The 23,429-nt window shown below is 40.5% G+C and overlaps 1 protein-coding gene across 2 annotated transcripts; it reads left to right on the forward strand.

Annotated features, from left to right (window-relative positions):
* Nucleotides 1-1,147: 1,147 nt before the first annotated feature.
* Nucleotides 1,148-22,903, forward strand: LOC136438139 (phosphoenolpyruvate carboxykinase [GTP], mitochondrial-like). 2 transcript variants are annotated; one of them, XM_066432858.1, is made up of 9 exons: nt 1,148-1,296; nt 13,765-13,897; nt 14,428-14,561; nt 14,978-15,162; nt 16,472-16,675; nt 19,177-19,364; nt 19,882-20,217; nt 20,525-20,804; nt 21,139-22,903. In XM_066432858.1, exons 1-9 carry the CDS (start codon nt 1,268-1,270, stop codon nt 21,594-21,596), a joined length of 1,947 nt encoding a protein of 648 aa, XP_066288955.1. In that variant the 5' UTR covers nt 1,148-1,267; the 3' UTR covers nt 21,597-22,903. The 2 variants fall into 2 exon arrangements, with proteins under 2 accessions (XP_066288955.1, XP_066288954.1); XM_066432857.1 differs by lacking the exon at nt 1,148-1,296 and adding an exon at nt 9,395-9,528.
* The last annotated feature ends 526 nt before the right edge of the window (nt 22,904-23,429 follow it).

Below are 23,429 nucleotides of genomic sequence, written 5' to 3' on the forward strand. Positions count from 1 at the left end.
CCTGGATTATGAAATTCAAAACCAACCTGTATTTCACACTACAGATAAGGGTTTTGAATAATTGATGTAAGAATATGTAGTGAACATTGTATTTCTTTGTTCAGTTTACCAATATACTTGTGCTTGCACAATAATGTATATCTGTACCATTACAATATGGTGTTGAAAATGTCAGACTGAGTGCCTGATGCATTTCAGTTTGACAACTTTATTTGTTGGATCACTTCGCCCGAAACCTAAAAATAAGAAACTTTAAAAAAAAAAGAGAATTCCTACCTACCGACCCTGATATCTTAGGATCTTAGGACTGAAACCGGAAACACAACATTTCTATCGTTGATATCTGGTACCTCATAGAAAACGTAACCAGCTACCACCGTTATGCTATCATTGTATACTATTAATTTTTTTTTTCAGATCGCAGACGTGCACACTGTTGATTAGCCTCTACCAGGCTCCACAGGTCGCTGGAAAATAGTAGTAGCTGTGTTAGTAACTCTTGATACCTCTGGAAAAAAACTCGCCCGCAAATGCAGTTATCAACATTTAATATTCTAGACGTTACCATCACTTTTACTACATTAGTAGAAGGCCAAGGTCGTGGGCTACGTGCAACGTGTGGGTTATACACTAGCGTGTGACTGTCGGAAGACTGCAGTAATCCAATAGGGAACGCATAATGACTTACTTGACTTACTGACTCAAAATAATAAAAGCGTCCTCGAAGGAATCATTCGGCTCGTCAAAATGCACCACATAATTGATGTTTCAAAAAGGTCAACGCCCTGAAGTACGCATCGTACGTGTGGAATACCTGTCTGCTCTGCGTGCTTCTGAGCGCGTACCTTCTTTAATCTAATTATGACGCATTCAGCCACCGCCCACACAACAACCAATCAGCGAGTAGCACACGTCTCACACCCCCTTTGCACCCTCTCACATAATCTTGTCATATTACTGCGCGGCCTCAAAATACAAATAATTACTAAATTTCCCACCAAAACAGCACCAATAAATCGTGAAAAAAGATTTGAAAGAAGTAATTTTATCTAATTTGTGGAGTATTCGTCGGTAAGTGAGCTTTTGAGTGACATGCGTATTAAAAAATAGTGCGATTTTTTTCCCGCGGAGGGTTACGGTGAAGCGCCGGAGTCCGGTTTCCGATTCCTCCAGTTGGCAGCTGAACATCACAAGACCGGTTCTGTACTATTCTTGGTTCAGTTTTAAGACAACTTCAGAGGCCAGAAGACCTTAAGAACACGCCACAATGTCGACCATATGTGGAATATTATTTCGGTAAGTCATTTTGTAAATTTTGGGTTTTATTTCTGCCTTCTGTCGGTACGAAAATAGCTTCACGCTGAGAAGAACATCCGAACAAAACGTGCAGCCCGCGCAATTTTTATTGAGTTTGCCCCCCTCCCCAGTTACTTTTTTTTACACCTTTCAGTTAATAAAGCCACGGTAAAAATCCATTTTTCAATCCTTTAATCACGAAGAAGATAAATATCGTACCGTACAGACCGTCTGGTGGGGATGAATTGATCACGAATGACGCAGAACGGTCCAAGTTTGCGACCGGTGCGCGCTGAAACATTTTCCCGGCCAGCGGAAAATTCCATGGCGCGATTTGTGTGCTGCGCGCGGCGCGTGGCTGAATCTACCCGGCTTTTATATCCAGGAATTAGGCGTGTCTTGTTTGATATCACCTCTCAAACACTCAACTACTACTTAACAAATTTGTGGTTGTCTGTGTTAATATTTCGTGGTGTTTAGAAGGTGTAAGTTGTCCATAGAACCATATTATTAAACCATGTCCTGACAACTGCGACTACTAAAATGCCCTTGTAAAAAAAACCTGGGCATAGGTGACATTGTAGCACGACCTAAAACTTAATTATTCAAAGAATGAAACCATTTCTCCTACATTTGGGCTTCAAAAAAAGCTTCAAAAGCGACCCGAGACTTCCTTAAAAAATATCTACAGATTACAGACCATGCTGGTGGAAGTGTGACGTATTATATTGAATATTCAAATCGCTACAAATACAATATCATGGTGATACAACAGTTGTCAAATCATTAATGGTTTTATTATGTGTTTAAGAATAACATGTTTGTGTGGTCATTTGTTTTTGCCCAAGGCAGAGAGTTTTTATAAAACATTGATTATTTGATAAAATGTCAGTCTAGCAAGAAACCTCCGTCCTTCTGAGAATAACTTGTTTAGTTAGTTAGTTAGCTAGTAACCATCAATTGAAATGGACAGCACCACAATTTTTTTTGGGGGGGAGGGCATCTTCTTTTTAAAGTACCATCAACGGGAAACCAGGAAAATTTTGAAAAATGAAATTTTGAAAAATTTTAGAGAACAATTCGACACTTGAGACAATAGTACAGACAATAAGGGAAAGAACTGGAATAAATATATATTCAGCCCCCTACCATGATTTTGAAATGGAACAGCCTGACTGTCCCAGGACATAGATATAATTATAAGACACATGTAATTTTCATGTTGTCATTTCTTCGCTGCATCAGTGCATGTGGTTACCATCAAGAATTGAATTAGTGAAAGACACTGGTAGAAAAGATTAGTTTACAACCGACAGATAATTATTTCTTCCAAAACACTTGATCTTGTCAGTATTTAAGTAGTGTGACGTACCCACTTAATTTTCAAAGAAAACAGGAATTACTGTCAGATACATGTAGGGCAGAGAAAAGAAGTTGACATGTAGGTGTGAAAAACATAAGCACCCTCGCCAGGCAAGATGGGACTGGGATATCAAGTTACTATTGTATTCGTAACTGCACCCACTGCCATAAATAGCCATACAAACAATACAATACAAAAGCATAGAAATACCACAATACATTCTACTGTATTTCATTGTCATTCATTTTAGCAAGCATAGTGTTGCAGTTACACGTTTGGCATATGCATTTTCACCTAGCAAATTAGGAGCAATTGTTTCCATGCATATCTAAGTTTATAGTGCATATATTACTGATTCTATGCTTAACTAGCATTACTACCAAAATATCAATTCAGCTTTAGAAATGCAAAATGGTGAAATTATGTCGCATAATTTAGACCAGTTTCGTTCCAAGGTGTTTTTATGTTTATGACATTAGCAATTACCATTGCTTAAGCCTTATTATTTTATGTGAGAGCCAACATGACCTCTTGTTGGCAGTGTACATACATCTAGTTTTATGCTTTTTTTCCTATTTTGTTTCTATAACAACAGCTTTTTTGCTAATATTTACTCTGCCTAAGCACCTGAAATGCAAATTTTACCTGAGGTTGAAAAGCCGGCACAATAAAGCATGTCAATGTTTAATGTGTGCTCAAGTGGTACCACTGTGGGTGTGTCAGCTATTGACCAATCAGGTGTGCCGTCTGTAGTTGCCTGGGTTTACTTGTTACTTGTATGATGCAATCCCTTGCCATAGCTGTTTGAAGTAGGTCTTATGAAGTATACATCCTGGTATGTGTATAACAGTATATATAGACTTATAGGTGCTCGGAAAGTGTTTAACTTTGAATTTGAAGACTAGGAATTCTTAACAAAGTTCCAAGCCGAAATACTGGTATATTACATGACGGAAATAAAAAATGTCAGTTCATGTATGGAGAAAAGAATCCTTTGCGGTTATGTGTTGGTCTTCCGAAACTGGGTCCGTTGGGGCTTAAATTGGGAATAACATTAAAAATTCATGTTTGGTGTGACCCATATTTCAAAGAACATATTCAGGGCAATCAATTTTGAAAGTGGTGTACCATCTGTGGTTTATGTGTAGGGGTATACCCTAGTATTAATTATAGCACAAAACCTTGTAAACGATTGAAGAAAATATTATGACATACATTTAGGTAAGAGAATTAGAAAACATAAAATTCACATCATCATATACCTACTTTCACCATTTACGTGCCAAGATACAAATACAAGTTCAAGTTGAAGACTCTTTTTGGTCATGTGTTGTATTGAAGTTTTGGAGTTGTACCTTGCCCTGTTAGTTTTGTGTTTTTCATCACTTCCTGCCAAGTTTCTCTATGTTTGTCATCACTTGCTGCAAAGGTGGTACCGCAAATGCTTTGGAGAGGAGGAAGATGAGAAGTAAGACTTGTTATGTTTGTTCCAGTGTGATCATGTGTCGGTAGACTAGTTTTAGCTCTAGTAGGAGACAGTCCTGTGCTGTGCATGTGGTGTCCCCTGTTGTGCTGTAGTGGTGGTAACTCCGCATCTGGATCGCAGTGTCCTGGGTTCGAATCCCAGCCAGTTGCTGGTGTTCTGAACCCTGATTTCCGTACTCCTGGCAGCTCCTTGTATCTGCTTTTGAAGTAAGCTCCTTATATAGCTAGTAAACATACTGCCATAAAAGATATCTGAATGCATATGCATATGTACACAAATCCGATAGGCTATGACGGCAGTAAGTTTTCACTGTACTGTAAATGCATGTTCGTGTGGTTTTTATTTTTGCGCTAAGGCAAAAATGGAGTGTTCGCGGTGGTTTTAAGTTCGCGGCAGCGCTATCGTCACATACTGCTACAGTACTGTAGTGTACAAAAATGTTTGCGGTGGCTTTAAGTTCACGGTGAAACGGTCACCGCAAAAACCGCGTACATAAAATCTCGCGAACATTTCTGCATTTACAGTACTAGAAAGCAGAGCCCATCCCTCTCCACTGCTTTTTACCTCCCCAACTGAAGTCAGGTACTCATTTTTACACCTGGGTGGAGCGAGGAAAGTCTTGTAACTGAGTGCCTTCTGCAAGGACACAATTTCTGACCCACTGCATCCTGGGATCAAACCCATGACCTCTCAATCCAGTGTCTGCTACATTTTAGCCAAACCATTAGGCTATTGACGTTTGTAAGGACATGAAAACAACCTTGAACAGCTGCATTCTCCATGAAAAAGGAACTCAAGTAACAACTCAATGTTCATCATCATCATCATCAACTCAATGTTGGATACTGTACAACATGTGTCAACTGTCAAGTCTTGATATCTTGTCCATTAGATCAATATACTAATGGACGCTTAATGGGAAGTATCCTTCTTATCCCTCCTATATTTGTCATGATGCCAATTTTAGTCCCCTTAGTGAACTTGATACCCCAGAAGTGTGGGTAGGTATTGGGTCACTCAGTCAGTTACCATTCCATTTGTCATTTGTGTGGCGACAGTTTTTGAAGAATCTAAGCAGCAAGAATATATTTATCATACCTTTATGAAAAGACTTATCTTTTGAGCTTTCATAATCACATTCAGTTCTCTTCCTTCTTCCTTTTTTAAATTCTGAAACAAAAATTGTCAAATTTTAGCATTGTTGCCTTTGCAACAAGTTGAAAGCTACAAATACTTGCTGGATGAAACACTGGAATTCTGACCCTCTATTTGCAAACATTACAGAGCTGTGGCATTAAATTATCGTGTCTCAGAATCAAAGAAGTTTTACTAGATGTGACAGTGTATACTGCCTACGTGTCTGCTATGACCTTTGCTTATGAAGGCCACTCGCTCAGTTAATTGCCTTGAACTGGTTGTGACCAGCTCTAATAATTACAGTATTGCGTTCAGCTCTTTCTGGAGGGCATGTTCTCGTGACATTTGATGTTTTCGTAATTCAAATTAGCTTGAACTTTCGCAAGCCTCTATTACGTTGTTGTGTTTGCGTCATTGTCGGGAGTCACCTTGTCCGGATGTCATGTTGTTGTCATGTGACAATGAATGATGTTTTTTGAAGGCCACAACTATTTTGTAGTCTGTTTAACTCTGCTGTATGGGGCTGTATTACGCTGTAATGGCTGACCGGTGTTGGGCTGCCGCTATAAGCGTGACTCAGTCTGTACTAAGTATTACTATTTTGTAAAGAACAAGATCTAAAGACAATACCTATGAATTTGTCATAAACTACAATAGGACACTTATTATAATTAAAACTTGCAGGTGTCAAACCTAGCCAAACTAGCAGTCCCGACACAAATCTAGTGTTACGATTATTGTACATAAAAAATAATCTTGTGTTCAGAGACTTGAAACTAAGTATGTAATGGTCAATTTCAAAATATTAATTGTAGGTGCTTAACTCTAGTTTTTGTCTTTCTATGTCATCATATTCATACTGCATGGTTAGTTTTTACGGAATAACAACATCCACTGGAAAAACACAAACATGTTGTTGCACTTTACATGGGTGGACCCTTGTGTTGTTTTCGTAAATTACAGTAAATGATTGATGAATAAATAATCACAACCAGTCCCGGGGTTTGACCTCGGGACAACTCCCCCCACAGGCCCCCAGGCTTAGCCAATGACGAAGAAGACGTCAAATGACGGAAAACAACTTGTTTTGACATCCTGTTTCGATGTTGCTGACGTATGACAAAATTGCAGTTTTGGGCAAACATCCATGAAATATTTCAGTCATAAGGTCTCTCTGGCCTTTGGACAACGCCCCCTCCAAGCCCCCTATGCTCGACCAATCACGAAATTAGAAGTACATGTGACAGGCAACCTTTGGATCGAACTGTGAAGTGATCTAAAGTGGTTTTTGCATTCCATACTCTGGACCCATCGTAAAATTTAATTTGATTAATCAACCAAAGCATATGATTGGATGGCATTATGAGCGTAGCTTGCAAAGAGTGTCTATCATTTGTCTGGGAGACAACTCCTTCAGCAAGCCCCTAGGTTTTAACCAATGACAGACCAGATCTCTCTGGTTAGAAGGGAACTTGTTCATGAACATTAATAACTCGACATGTTCTAAATTATTGAAGCTTTGGCAAGTTGAGGCAATGAAAATAGGTGACAATCTTTTCTTGCAGTGTCTGCTTGAAGATTGCTAAATCATCTTAGAGTCGTACCTTGATTGATTGATTGATTGATTGATTGGAAATTGTAATTACTATAATCTGATGTTACTTCATGATTGACTGATTGGAATCAGCTGACTTCTCTGACGTCAAGACAACTCCCCTGCCAAGCCCCCAGGCTTGGCCAATCACAGAGCAGAATGTGTGATGTCATTATATGTTCCAAGGGCAGGGTGTTGATTCTACTTGGAATCATTTCTTGAGCTCATGGCAAAGAAAACTCAAAATTCCTTTGAATTGACACGAAGATTTTGTTTTCTTAAGGTGGAAATTCTGGCTAAATTTTCTTCTAGATATGAAGTAAGTAATTTGGAATATTAATCTGCATAAAATTGAGGTAACAAACATGGAACATAGGATGATCACATTAAAACTTAAAAGATTGAAGCCATTGACTGATTGGAATCAGCTGACTTCTCTGACATCAAGACAACTCCCCTGCCAAGCCCCCAGGCTTGGCCAATCACAGAACAGAATGTGTGATGTCATTATATGTTCCAAGGGCAGGGTGTTGATTCTACTTGGAATCATTTCTTGAGCTCATGGCAAAGAAAACTCAAAATTCCTTTGAATTGACACGAAGATTTTGTTTTCTTAAGGTGGAAATTCTGGCTAAATTTTCTTCTAGATATGAAGTCAGTAATTTGGAATATTAATCTGCATAGAATTGAGGTAACAAACATGGAACATAGGATGATCACATTAAAACTTAAAAGAGTGAAGCCATTGACTGATTGGAATCAGCTGACTTCTCTGACGTCAAGACAACTCCCCTGCCAAGCCCCCAGGCTTGGCCAATCACATAGCAGAATGCGTGATGTCATTATATGTTCCAAGGGCAGGGTGGTGCTGATTCTACTTGAGCTCTTGGCAAAGAAAACTCAAAATTCCTTTGAATCAACATAAAAAAATTTATTTTCTCTACGTAGAAATTCTGGCTAAATGTTCTTCTAGATATGAAGTCAGTAATTTGGAATATTGATATGCATAAAATTGAAGTACCAAAAGATGATCACATTTAAACTTAAAGAGGATCTTGTGAAGCCATTGAACAAGTACTGAATAACTGTAACATTGTTAGAAATGGTTAGTAGTAGCCATTTTGGAATTGTGTTATTGTAACTCATTCATCATTGAAAAATCCATATTTGATTGGACATTTAGTTTTTTCCAATAGTGGATTCAGAGGACTGGTATCACTATAAATTTAATAAAACTCAGTGTATAGTCACTGACATGATTTGTACATGGACAGAAATCTGCATAAAGAGACACGTCCGCTTGTTTTTTTGCGATGTCGGTAATGAATGGATCAATAATGCATGGAGTTTGGGTGCACGCGTTAAGCCCAGAAAGTGATGCAATACCGGCGAAAGGAAAAATACAGGGAAAGTGTCATGTCAATCTGAATAATTTGTTCGTGTAGGCTGATGCAACGTGGGGCAAAAAGCAATTCTAACATTCTTTGAGCTCTACTGAACTAATACTAGAAGTAGAAGATAACCAATAGTGTTCAAGGACGGTCACCGCTGCTGCCTCTCTATAACAGCTTGTTTTGTTATTCTATTCATGATTGGGTACAAATTTAGAATAGAGGAAATCTCCAGTAACACATGGTTTTATGATCAATAGCTCTGTATTCACTGTCATGCATGTATGTTGAGAATTGCCACAGAAAAGGTTTTAGAAGAATTCCATAGAATTCTAGTTTTAGACAAGGTGTATAGAAGGGTGCTAGACAAATGTAATTGTATTTTGAAATTTGATAGCAGCCTTGTTTTCATAGTAGAAATGCAGTCTGGGCTAGTCAAAGGCATTTGCAGCCTTGGTTGTTGGCTGGAGCCAGTCCGACTACGTATAGATTTTAGGTGAAAGACATTTTAAATGTTTAGCTTTATACTATTAGTAAAAAAAAATATACATTTCATTTGTGAGTGCAGGTCATGGTGAAAGGCATATATCATGGAAACTACCAAGAATGGTTCATGTTCTAAACAACTGGCATGAATTCTAAATGTTTCCTATCCAAAATAGATAAAAAGTCATTTCCTGCAAATTCTGGGAAGGCCTGGCAAAATGCTTTCCTGCAATTCCCAGTTGTATATAGTGTTAGTCACTGCATCACCTATTTGACTCAGCAATTTTTGTAAAAGATGTTTTCGAAAGCACTACACAAATTTCTGTACAAAGCACTGATAAGGATTTGGCCACCCAGCATAAAAGTTGCTTACTAAGTTACTTGAACTTGTGTTACCTCCAGTTAGGTAAATATCTGTGGAAAATTACAGAATATTTTATCAGAAGCACATTGTGGAAAATTCCACCCTGTGCCGGTTTTGCCGGTTGCGGCTGCCTGTACTGGATTGCATCATCCAAGGTGACCTCATGCTGACGCCCCCTTCCAGCCCACCTTTCTGACCAATCAGAGAACAGGTGGCTAAACCCCTGGCCAATCAGACGGCAGTATTGTCAGCCCACCCCACTGCACAGCCACCAGTCCCCTGTGCGTCAATGGTGACTAAGTGGACTGGTTTAAAAGGCATGGCTAGGGCCGTATCCTCTCACATTTTACAAGAACTGTCCATACTGGCAGTACTCAGAGACACAGGCTTGTTTCCCGGGGCTCTGAAAAGGTAGGATTTCTCCACTGACTTCTAGTTCTAAGCATTTTCTTGGTGTTTCTCTGCATTTTCATCAGTCATACTAAGTTATGGGGACGTTTTTCTTAGAATTGTGTAAACCGTGAGTTCGAAAATTTTTTTTCTTCAAATTTTAAGTTGGTAAGGATTCCTTGACTTTTGATCTGATTCTAGATGTAAGAAAGTCTGTTTCTGCTGTAGAAGTATGCCGGTGACAGTTTGTTTTTCGTCTCAGTAGTGTTGAAAAAAAATGTTGTCCTTCTTGGAAGTAGAGACTTCCTGTGGTTGTGACAGGAATGATGATGTAATGTGTGGTTGGATGTAACGGGTGGGGAGATATTTGGGCCGACCATCATTTCGCCTCGTGGAAATCTAACTGCAATGCAACTATTCCATCAAGTAGCCTTGTTAATGTTCAAGGCTTCATTTTTCAAAGTCAACTCTCAAAGTGGCTGCTATGATCTTTTGAGAAGAATTTGAATAGTTCGCTCTGAAAGGGCTTCCTGCAGCCCTAAAAGCTGTGTAGCTTTGTACTTTGTGATATAGCATAGGGCCAAGTTTTATGATATTATCGTTACCACTATCTGTTCTTTGTCTAGATGATGAAAAAGATTTCTTATTGATAATGCCCAGCAAAAACATCCTGGAAGAGCTAAAATCCTGGAGATGATTTTTATCAGTATCAGAATTTTGCCATGTGTGATAAGGAAGAGTGTGAGATTTTTCTCTGAAGCTCAGAGCCTCTGATATTTGCCACAGATAGCTTTGTAACCCCTCGTATACCCTCTGGGAGTCTGTTAGACTTATAGTTATACTGTGGTTTATAATGCACTACATCAATTTTAACTTACAAAGTAACTGTACGTCCCTGAAGGACTAGTGATACATCACTGTCTGTTGCTATGGGACATGTTCAGCTTTGCCTCTGAATCCAAATATTGATTTTTGAAGGCAAGCCAAGAAGCGATCCTTTCTTTTTAACCTTCTCCCTGCTACCTAACTACATGTACATGTATATAACCAATACAAATTTCCTTCCATAAAAAACTACCACAACTTAGAGAAGGTACAGTTAGAGGTGTTGTTTTAATCTCAGACTGTAAAGGAATGATAGAATTATAGAGGTTGTGCGCTGGTATGTTATACTGACGATTGTAAGTACGGTGATCATGTTTACGTTTGTTTACAAGGGAAGTAGTTACTGATTGCGGACGTCAGGATATACGTCATGGGGTTAACCTTTTCCAATCAAGTGATTAGTCACAGGATAGGCGGGCTAGAATTTCTGCTCCGCCCGTTCTTATTGTTACCTTTTGAATGCAGGTGTGTCACGGGACCCCCCGGTATTTGTGTTCAACTTAAAGGCCTGTAGGCAAATTTACGGTACTGCCTTTCTGCATAGGTGTAGTATTGTAATGGGAGGTCCACGACAAAACAAGGAGATAGTCCACAGCAAGAAAAACTGAAAAATAAAAACTAGTACTTTATAGTTTTGTATTTTATGCGTAAAATACTAGACCAGTTTGACAGGTCTGTCCGTCATGTGTAAATTGGTACATAACATTATCTGCTGGTAAAACAGGGCAAATTTGATCAGAGGGAAGATAGGCAATCACTTTAGTGTGCAGTCCCCCCTGTATGTAGTCCTAATGCTCTATGCAAATGTTGAACCCATAACAATTGGGTCGTCCATTTGGGTAATACAAATGGATATTATAACGTTTGCCCCTTGGAACTGTTAAAGGTTTTCTCTTCCCATAAAGTTCATTTGTATTCTTCCTTGTCTGTTTGGAAATATTTTTTTGTCTGACAATAAATCTGCAAGCACTTTATCTTGACTTCCAAAACATCATGTTAGTCCATCCCAAAAGGGTGTCAAGGATCTTTGGAATGTTCCTGGGTGTTGCCTGTGTCCTAAAAGTGTGTTAGTAGGGCATAGGTTGACATGATAGATTGCAACACCGAATAGGGCATTGCCCTCCACTAGTGCACAGGCAGCACCTGGCTGGAGACATGGGCAGGGCTCGAAAAAGTGGGTGCATGTGCACCCAGTGCACCCAAAATTGGAGCTGTGCACCTAATTTTTGACTGTGGGTGCACTGGTGCACCTATATATTTTTGTAGCCTATAGGGTTAAGGTACTATTGTACACTAGTATACAGAATATTCTTGAAATGTAAGTATAAAAAACAGCATGATAACTTTTTGCTGTACTTTATGTAATGTATTATTTGTTTGAAATTTTGAATTTAGTTATAGAATTACAGATTGAAGTTCTTAAGAAAGGCAGCAGCATTAAACCTTGTGATTATGTTCTAAAGAACATTCAACTTTATTTTATGTGGTGCACCCAAAATTCTTTCTGTGCACCCAATTTTTTTAGTTGGGCGCACCAGTGCACCTATTCTCAAAGATGAATTTCGAGCCCTGGACATGGGTCTTATTAGATAATAACATACATGAACAAGCATGGGACGTTTGTCTTGTATTGATAATGCCATTAGTGATAATGAATATAAACTTACTTTTCAACTTTCTGCTAACTAGTCTTGTGATCGTGAAATATGTGCAAGGACGCTGTATCATAATTGATCCAACGTTTATAATCTCATGCACAGATGTGATAGCAAATGGACACGTGTGTAAATGATTTTTATACATACACTGTACAGGGCTCGAAATTCAGTTTTGGGATCAGGTGCACTGGTGCACCCAACCTCAAAAATTGGGTGCACCAAAAAGTTTTTGGGTGCACCACATAAAATAAAGTAGAATGTAACTATTCTAAGCAAAACCTAATCACAGACCTTACTGTTCCTCTTCTGAGCTTGTATTTGAAAGGGGAGCTTGGTGACGACGCTTTCATATTTTACTTGCAAATTCAAAAACAGTAATAACCATAAAAATAAAGTAAAAATAAAAATAATTCGAATGAAAAGTGTATTAATTAATCATCAATCAAACAAAATATTTTTCTAATATGTGTACAAAATTACTGTGGTGCATTCATTTTCTCGATAGAATTTCAATAAGACTAACTAGTGACGTATAAGGGTCCCAGCGTGTTATTAACAATGACCTCGGTGAAGAAAAAAATCAACGCCACGGAAGAAATAAAGGAAAGCATTTTGGCAGTCTCTTCTGACATTAAAAAAAGCCTCATGCACGCAGTTTTGAAGCTTTCAAAATAGAAATTAACTCAAATTCTAACACCAAAATCTTAAACAAGTACTACAACAAAGATCTTATTATTTTCTTACACTTAGATGTCAAGAATATGCTGTCTACTAGTGTGCAGTGATACATTAAAGTACGAAAATATTTGGGTGCACCAGTGCACCCACAGTAAAAAATTAGGTGCACAGCTCCAAAATTGGGTGCACTGGGTGCACATGCACCCAGTATTTCGAGCCCTGCTGTAGGTACCTTCCAAAGTTACTTGACAAAGCTGGGATTTGGCCCATGTCCGGTGTGTTCACTTTGAATAGAGCGAATGCAAAGTTTGTATACGCACATGGGATGGGGCAGATCCCATGTTTATTATCCACGCAAAAAATCCAAAGGATATATAAAATGTAAAACAAAGATTTTTGTCATTAAATCATTAAAAAGTTTGAATGGCATCACTTGCATGAAGATATGAAGTTATATATGCAGCTCGTTTGGATTATTGTGAGCAACTTTTCCTTGCTTGCAATACATTAATTTATATGTTGCTGTGATATAGAGCTGTGTACCAGTACACTGTACCGATACAGCACCAGGTACAATCAATTAGGTACAGGTCCAAAATACCTGACCCTGCTGTATTGGTACTCGACCTGACTCAGGGGATGGCCACTTTTGACAGATAAAATTACTTTGAAATTACCGTGGCAGTGCTCTAACGCCACTCTAAAGCACAGAAAACACATTTGCATGGCTGGAGTCAAATTTTCATCTGTGTTTTCATAAAAATAATACCTAGCACAATCAAATATTATGTTTTTACCAGTTCAAACATGCTTTTGTCCTTATTGAAAATGTAGCATTTTCCGAAGAAGTAGTTTAGGTACAGGTTCAGGTCTGGACCTGTACCTAAACCCGTGTACCTGTACCTAAAATTTGTTTAGGTACACAGCTCTACTGTGATATGTTCTAGATGTTCAGAAGCACAAAAGTGTGTGGGTTATATTTGGAGACTTCACAGTGCACTGATGCAGTCTGCTTTTGTTGTGTGTTTCCCCACAGTCGGTGTACGGTGATTATAAAGCAGGCACACAGAAGCGTTCACAGAATGCCGCCCGTCCCCGCCCAGACCCAGACCAGCGTCCGTACACTCCACGGAGATCTGGACAAGCTGCAGCCACGCGTCAGAACTTGGGTGAGTTTTACGGAACATCGTTTTCAAGTTCACCTTGTAGTTGTTGTGCTTAGTGGCACATACATATACACTGTAGGTCAGCAAGCTTCCTTGCTGTTTGAGTAGCAGGGTATATTTTTCAGGGAGAGCTTGCTAGCCCGTCCCCTTTGATGTGCTTGAAGTACCTCCTTGAACACGGGACCCCCAATGTACGTCCCTTCCGAAAGACAGGTGCAGCCCCAACTGATATGTCCTGTCCCAACTGATATGTCCCAACTGCTTTGTCCTGTCCCAGGATTTTAACCAGGGTTACCAACTAACTGGAACCAGAATCTCAACTGCAATGTTGCTACCAGTTGAGCTACAGGGACATCCCTGTTTCCAAGTTCAAATAACACGACAAACTTTCATTCATCATGAGTTGCTTTCATTGGTGGTCAGTGACTGGCAATTTTTAGAAGATATACGGACAATGTGAGACTTTATCTTTGGTTTGAGTTTGTTGTAACATTACCAAAGGAAGCTAACAGAATTTTTTTGTGCATATTTAGGTTGAGCAACAGGCCAGAATTTGTCAGCCAGACAACATCCACATCTGTGATGGCACCTTGGAGGAAAACAACATCATCCTTAACATGCTGGAGTCACAGAAGGTCATCAAGAAACTACCCAAGTATGACAACTGGTAAGTGTGCGTTCTCTACACCTCCGAACCTGAATTCTACATTTTCAATTTTGATCTCTTTCATAATCTCACATGTCCCGTTGTGTTGGCATAATGGTTAGGGTGTTTGGCCCAGAACTCAGAGGTCCTGGGTTCGAATCCCCTGACATTCCATCAATGCTGTGCCCTTGAGAAAGGCACTTAACATTCTTCACTCCGCTCAGGTGTAAAAATGGGTATTTAACTTTGGTTGAGGAGGTAAAAGGTGGTGGAATGAGAGGTTTGGGCTCCGCCTTCCAATACAGTGCCCTAGACAAAGTGGATAACAACCCACTTCCCCTATAGCCCCCAAAAGGGCTATGGAACTACCTTTACTTTTACCATGTTCACTTGCAAGACTTTGGGACTTATTTGCCATTCGTTTGTCTTCACCATAGCTGGTTGGCCATTACGGACCCAAAAGACGTCGCCCGCGTAGAAAGCAAGACCGTGATCTGCACGGAGAGCGAGAGAGACACCATCCCGAAGCCCGCGGAGGGCGTGAAGGGTCAGCTCGGACACTGGATCTCGCCTAAGAACATGGAGCTCGCCTTTGAGGAGAGGTTTCCTGGGTGTATGAGAGGTCAGTTGGTTTTTGTTTGTTTGTGAATTAACCTTTTGTCAATGGAAAGAGACTCCCAAGCCCTTAACCAAAATCCTTTTTCACTGTCAAAAGCGTGTCATTCGTCAAAAGGTTAATTGAGTTATTCTCCAAGCAGGTAATGGAAAGTTTGACAAATGGTTAAAAGGTGATAGGTCCTGATGGAAAAATACAAGGGTAGTGACTGACAGCCCTGGAAATTTCCATTGGATGTTGGAGGTCAATCTCTGCGTAACTGGGTGGAAAAATCCACCTCTATTTCCATTTATTGTCTAAGGCCTATGAAAAAATGTTGTGTTTTCGGTTTTCACCGACTCAAAAAAACCCTGCCAACCCTAACCTTTTCGAGTGGTCGGTCGCTGGCAAAGGACATAAAATTTGAGAAATGAAATTGAAAACGCTTTTACATCATGTTGAAATGATGCATTTCAGTGTTACATTGCTAAAATCTATTTCTTGGATCGCTTCTGCTGCAATCTAAAAAAAAAAAGATGAATTAAAAAAGGGAGAATTCCTACCTACTGACCCTAACTTTTCAGGACTGAAACTGGGAATACAGCATTTATTTTCATTGGCCTGACCTCAATTTCCTGGAAGTCTTGTCCCAGCTGGTCCCCATAGTCCGTGCGTCACGCCAACCTCTCAGTCGTCCAATCATAGATTAGTTCGACATATCCTGCACGTTTAGAGCGCTTAATCAAAGAATGGGGTTCTACATTAGCACGACCTTGGGTAAGGTCGAGGGTGTGCGTCCGCCCACTCAAATCACCAACTGCCTAAATCCAGTTATTATCATATCGGGTCAATTACTGCAGGAAATTTACAGGCCAGGATTGATACTGTTCCCATAACGCTTGATTGGATGTGGTTTCACGTAGCAGATATTTCCGCTCGCTGGCGTCATCGCTACATAATCAGGCTTGATATCAATGTCTCTCCAATACGCTGATTATAGTTAAACCAGTAAGAGAGATATTATTTCAACACTGATAAATCTATCCTCATTCCTCTCTCAGAGACAGTTTTATTCATTTAAGGCCCATGCCACTTGACTACAGGGTTTTAATCTACAAATTGACCCCTATGTTAGTATATCTGGAGAGTAATTGCTTTGTTGTTTAGAACTACCACTGAAGAAACAGAAGAGTACCATGGATCCAAAATACAAAAGTTAAACATAGAAATATAAACTTATATGCAAATACAATGGTTCTATCAGACAAGCTTGTCAGGTTCTTCTGTTCTAACAAAAGATTTTCTTAACATTTTTTCCTATCTCTCTACTGTACAGGTCGCACAATGTACGTCATCCCTTACAGCATGGGTCCAGTCGGCTCGCCGCTGGCAAAGTACGGCGTCCAGGTGACGGACTCGGCCTACGTGGTGGCGAGCATGCGCGTCATGACCAGAATGGGCGCCAACGTGCTGGACGCCATCGGAGAAGACGAGTTCGTGAAGTGCCTACACTCAGTCGGCGCGCCTATTCCCGATTCAGGTACTCAATGCTCTTTTTTTTATTTAACAAAAAATATATCTATGAATCTTAAGTCCCTTCAGTTAACCTAGTAACTGATTTCCAAGGGAGCCCTTAAAATTTGTTTGTTAATTTCAAGGTTATGAGGTTTGTAAAAATTTCCACAGGTATGGATTTTACAGAAGTTTGTTTGAACTTTTGAGCTGTTTTGCTAGTTCACTTGCATTTTCAGCTGTGGAAAGTTGTTTGTTCCTGAAGCAGTGAAGGTTAGAAATACTGATCCGACATTTACGTAATACTGAGGTGAAAAGCTGTATTTCCCAAGAACATGGTTTCACTCAGAAAACTGTGAGCTAACATGTATAAGGTTGCTGTTGTCGTAAAAATTGATTTTTGTCATTTACTGATTTCAAAGTGGTTTTTCAGGTTATGGTGTTTCTGCATGTGTTGGTTCACGTTAGGCAATTCATGATTATCATTTAGTTTCCAAAGTTCCCTGGTTTGGCGGAAGGCGCTTAGATTTTCTTTGAGTGTTCTAGCTTTAAACATGTGCCACATGCACCCCAGGAAAGTTTGAGAGCAAACCCTGTCTTGCTTAGGATAGACAAACTTGGTTAAATGGATAACATTCTCTTGTGCAAGATTGTGGAAAAATTTGTCCAAGTAAAGTGGGTATCTGGATGTGTGACACGTTGGCGACCTCGCTGCAACCAAGCGATTTGGCGAGTGTTCAGTGAATTTCATCGTTCGAAGCTTTGTGTGTTTTGTTGTCTTTTTAGTCATCCTTGTACATTTTGCATGATATTCCCATTAATTATAAGGGGTAAAACAATCAAATTTCAGTTGTAGCGAGGCCACCAACATGCCACAGTCCGTGAGATACCCAATTGACTTGCTCTTTTTTTATAGTAGTATTTTTATTTTTATTCTTATCCAATGCACATGGATGTCATCCACAAAATCCAGTTTGTTAACTCTAACGTTAGTATGTGTAAATCTAACCCGGTGGAACCTGGCCAGGGGTGAGTGTCATCAGGAGTTTCATCCAACAAGCAAGTTGTCACTGATGGTTAATGGCATATGTTTCTTCAGCTGCATTGTACCTGAACATCACAATGTGCATGTTTCCCACTTTACAGCATGTCTAACCTCTTGACTGCAAGCCTCTATTTTATTTTGATCCTTGCACTGCATTCCCTACTCGCACAGTTTTTTATTTATATTGGAAAATTTTATAAACACTTCCGAAAATAATTTCATCAGGTTGGTAGAATATAGGATATAGGAGATTCTTTTTACACAACCAGGTAATCTCACCTGCTGACGTTTCGGTGTCTGTCAGACACCTTCTTCAGAGCTTCTGACTGGAGTACTGCTTCTCACCGCTATAAGTAGCCGATGTAGGTGGCGCTTTTGCAGTGAGAACACTGTCCCAAACGTGGCTAAGATGAGGGCGGATACAAGCTTAGCCACGTTTGGGACAGTGTTCTCACCGCAAAAGCGCCAGTACATTGGCTACTTATAGCGGTGAGAAGCAGTACTCCAGTCAGAAGCTCTGAAGAAGGTGTCTGATAGACATCGAAACGTTAGCAGATGAGATTACCTGGTTGTGTAAAAAGAATCTCCTATATCCTTTATAAACACTTCTTCTTCAACTTTAAAGTTTAAAAAAGCTGGTCTTTGTACTGACCCTGCTTATATGGACACACAAAGAGCATGTTTAATGTTGTGGAAGAAAAGTACACCTGATGTTCTTGCTCATCTGCATATTGAAGAGCGCTCCTTCTGTTGCCTTTACAAAGAAACATGGCTTGCATGTGCAGATAGCAGTAAAGTCACAAGTTAAAGCATAACAAAGCCTACATTATGCACAGGATATCAGTGATGGCTAATGTTGGATGAAACTCCTGTTTTGGTGGAGGGTTACATGTAAGTATCGTCACAGGCACTGCTGTGGATCGTGTTGCGGACTGGAGAGCTGAAAACGGCACCACCCTGATTGGCCAGGTTCTCCACACAGCTAGCGTAGATGAAGCCAGTCGAGGTCACGATCTAACGGTCCTTCTCGGATTTCTCCTTCCGCAGCCCCCATCACCTCAGGTTGACAGGCTCCTCGGCAAAAGGTCAGACAGGTCAACGGGGTCGTCGCGTTCGGTGGCCACGGCGTGTCGGCGTGATCTCGGCCCAACTCTCGACAGGTGGCTACCCCATCCGACGTCTCGACTGATCGAACCAAAACACATTCCTCTCCTTCTTTTCTTTCCTTTCTGCCCTTATGATTCCATTTATTTCAGTCCTAAGACTCATGCCATTTGCCACGAGCTAGCGGCGACTGTTTGTAAGCCTTGCAGCACAGGTGCGCCCTGGTGGGAAACGAACCCACGTCCTCTCGCAGCGCCGAGAGACGGCGGTCAAACCCACTTCAGCCACTTTAAGCTGCCGAGGTACTTAGGACGGGGGCTCTCCCGCCACGCTCTGTAAATACTGTGTGGAAATTGCATTGCTATGGTTCTGCCCTCCAGAGAACGGCACCAAAAAGTGGCCCTGCAACCCCAAAAAGGTGATGATCGCCCACATCCCCGACAAGAGAGAGATCATCTCCTTCGGCAGCGGCTACGGAGGCAACTCCCTGCTGGGTAAGAAGTGCTTTGCCCTGAGAATAGCCTCCAGAATCGGGCGTGATGAAGGGTGGCTGGCTGAGCACATGCTGGTGAGTACGCTAACAGATATATTTGTAGTTAAAAGAAAAATCACATGGTAATAGGGTGTTAAACTTAATGGACAGCTTTATCAAAGTTTATGGACATGTTAACAACATCTTTATGATCATTTTGATTTTCTTACTCATTTTGCAGTTGTTTTCTTCGTTTGCTAACTTAGTCTTCCGAAAACAGCAGGGTTTCTTTCTTTTTTGGAGGATATTGATTAAAAGTAAAGATCAGTATGCATGCAAATAGATGAAATAAATGATGTCTTGGTACAAAATGGTTAGATTAACGTGCCAGAGGTTGTTAAAGGACATAAATATTCTTTAACAGCAATAAGATAATTTTTACTTTTTTCCTCATTTTGCAGTTGTTTTATTCATTCGCTGACTTAATCTTCCCGAAAACACCAAGGTTCCTTTCTTTTTAACAAAGAATTGGTCAAAATCAATATGCATCCAAATTGCATGATTTCTTGACACAAAATAGTTGATTAAATGTTGAATGTTTTGCTTATTGCAGATCCTGGGCATCACGAATCCCCAGGGCGAGAAGAAGTACATCGCGGCGGCCTTCCCCAGTGCCTGCGGCAAGACTAACCTGGCCATGATGCAGCCCACCGTGCCCGGATGGAAGGTCGAGTGCGTCGGTGACGACATCGCCTGGATGCGCTTTGACGACGAAGGCAGGCTGCGTGCCATCAACCCGGAAAATGGCTTCTTCGGAGTGGCACCCGGAACCTCAATGGACACGAACCCCAACGCCATGAGGACCATCGACAGAAATACCGTGTTTACGAACGTGGCGGAAACCAGCGATGGCGGGGTTTGGTGGGAAGGCATGGAGAAGCCCGAGGAGGTGAGGAAACTTCAGCCTTCGTTTTTTTGGTCAAATTACTCCATTTCAGTGCATATTTATTCATATTTTTGTATGTATTTGAATATAACTTTTAAGCGTATCATTATGCTTTGTATGTATTATTTCAAGTTGGACAAAAGCTATGAAAAAGGATGTGTTCTGTTACTCCTGTCCTGTAACAAAGCTGAAATAGATGAATTTAAAAAAAAGACATCATCTTGTTGAAAGTCCTTGTGTAGTTTTTCATTTGATCAGCCTTTGATTGAAGATGATGTCAACATCACCACCATTGTTTGTCTCTCTCCAGGGAGTTGAGATCACCACGTGGCTGGGAAAGAAGTACGACCCGACCGACAAGAACATGAAGGCTGCCCACCCCAACTCTCGCTTCTGCGCGCCCGCTGCTCAGTGTCCCATCATGGACCCCGCCTGGGAGAGCCCGGAGGGCGTCCCCATCGACGCGATCGTGTTCGGCGGCAGAAGACCCAAGGGAGTCCCACTGGTGTACGAGGCGTTCGACTGGACCCACGGCGTCTTCATCGGCGCTGCCATGAGATCAGAAGCAACCGCTGCTGCCGAGCACAAAGGTGAGAACGCACACCCTGAAGTTGTTTTGTGTTAGCCAAACCCTTTCTACATAGGTGCTTTGAAAAAATGGGTCCTGCTAGATATCGTATGAATGTAATGTGCATTTGTGAGAATTGTATTTGTACATATTTGTCAGAAACAGGGTTTGAATTTATGGTTAAAGCATATCTTTGGTATTTAAGGTGTAAGATTTGTAGTAAGATGTCATGAAACTTACATGTTTAAATGTTACATTTCGTGACCAATTTTATAAAGTACATGTATGATCTTTATTCTGAAGGTGAATGTAACTGTAAAATATTCTAAACAATAATTGTTTAATTTTGTTTCTAGGCAAGTCGATCATGCACGACCCCTTCGCCATGAGACCGTTCTTCGGCTACAACTTCGGCCAGTACCTGTCCCATTGGTTGAGCATGCAGAACCGCCCCAACGCTAAACTGCCCAAGGTTTTCCACGTCAACTGGTTCCGCAAGGCGGAGAAGGGCGGCTTCCTCTGGCCCGGCTTCGGCGAGAATTCCCGCGTGCTGGACTGGATCTGCCGCAGGGTCGACAACGAGGACTGCGCCCAGGAGTCGCCCATCGGCCACATCCCCGCGGAGGGCTCGTTAAACTTGGAAGGGTTGAAGGAGGCGGTGGACATTCAGGAGCTGTTCTCCCTGCCTAGAGACTTCTGGACCCAAGAGGTCAAGGAGATCGAGAAATACTTCAGCCAACAGGTCAACGACGACCTGCCCAACGAGATCGCGAACGAGCTACAGAAGCTGGGGGAGCGCGTGGAGAAGTTGTAAGGGAAGGGAAAAAGGGCTGGGTGTCAAATTTTATGAAAAAGACTGGAATTGGCAGAAAAAGGCATGTTTTATGAGGAAAGGGACTTTATTTTAGAGGACTGGTGGTTGTGCTTGGTGTTTTGTCGTCTGGCATTACAATACAAACAAATGGAAGAGAAAAAGTACTTTAGGTCACAAAGTAGGCACCGTTAGAGGCTCTAGCCTCTGATTGACGAGACAGTACTACAAGTTTTCGACTTCTTTGTGTGACCATCATATTCAGTGATAATTATGATATACAGAAATTACCGCATTCTTCTGCAGTAAGGACATATCGTCTGTGCATTGGAGTTCGAGTGACAGATTCTCAATATACTTAAGACACTTAGATTCTTAGATTTCAGCTGGCTTGAACTTTCTTATTTGCACAACCAGATATGCTAATTCTTACTTGGAGCATTACCTCATGCCCGGATGTATCGACGAAGTTGCACTCTTAGTCATAAATGTTTTATTTCAACATTTTTTTTTTACACGTACTAGTACAATAGTTGTGTTGTTAAAACCATCACAGAGCATTCCTCAACTGTACAGGCAACAATTTTCGGCCACATTGATTGTGGCATTTTTTTTTTTTTTTAAAGATCCGTTTGTGTTTGTCCCGTCAGTTTGGTCAATTCTTGTGGAATACCGATCATTTTGCAGCACTGAAGCTGTGGTAGGAATATAATGAGAAACTTTGTTGTGAAAAATTGCATCTTGAATGCTTTTATGAACCTTCAAGTATGCAAGGTCTGGTGCCACGTCTTTGCGAGGTGACATCGGTTTTATATTCTTACCTCAGTGAGTCAGTACTTTTTACCTGACTTAGATGTAACCTATTTATGTAGCATCTAGAAAATGTCTATATTTGTGATTTCAAACTGTGTAAACGAAAAAAAAGTATGGGATGCTTTCTGGGTGTTACGCGATGGGGTGTAGAGCGTTGTAGCGAGAAAACTTTGATGGCAATGACTTGAATGAAGCTGCTACATGTGATATACTACATGTTTTTAAATATAGCCTTTACCGTTATTTAAATGTTGCTGTCTACTAATGTGTATTGTGTACATATATAAATATATAGACATGTAGGTGAGTACACTGATGGCCATAGTGGCCTTTTTTTCTGATCCTAAGTTTTGATTCTGGATGTTGGAGTACTAGTTTGTGACCATAATTTATCATTTGTACAGAAATGTATGTAGGTCACTTTTAGCCAGTCATACGTACCTCATGCATGTTTTTTTTTTCTTTCACCTATTAAATGTCAATTTTCACTGATCTAATTCAGTCTCTGTTGTCATCAATGTCTTCAAGGCTATCCTAGTTAAATTGCTGAGATGAAGGTAGCAATTCTGAGAGAAAGGGTGCGAAAAAAACCTGTTCGGTCTTGAAGGAAGGGAACTTATGTTGTCTGTTACCCGAATAATGTAAATGCCTTCAAGTTCGTGGGGATTTAATTTTGTAGTAAAAAGAAAGGAATGTTTGCAGTCGTTTTAAATTCGTGTTTGATACAATAGTAGCGCTACAGTCATAAAATGGAAACTTGTACAGCCAGTCAGAAACCAAGATAGCTAAGTGACAAGCTCGCAAACATAAAACCACCTGAACATTTCTGCAGTATATACGGTAGCTTGCAACCAAATGGCTTTTATTAGGTATTCTAGTGGAGGTGTACGGTGGCCAAAACATGGAGACAAATTCAAGACAGCAAAATAAATCAGCAGTAGAGTTTTATATATATATTTTAATGATGTAGTTCTAGCAGAAGTGAAGACGGCATAAGTAATCAAATTAGGGATGCCACGCATT

Source organism: Branchiostoma lanceolatum, chromosome 7 (genome assembly GCF_035083965.1).
Source record: "Branchiostoma lanceolatum isolate klBraLanc5 chromosome 7, klBraLanc5.hap2, whole genome shotgun sequence".
Lineage (NCBI taxonomy): Eukaryota > Metazoa > Chordata > Leptocardii > Amphioxiformes > Branchiostomatidae > Branchiostoma > Branchiostoma lanceolatum.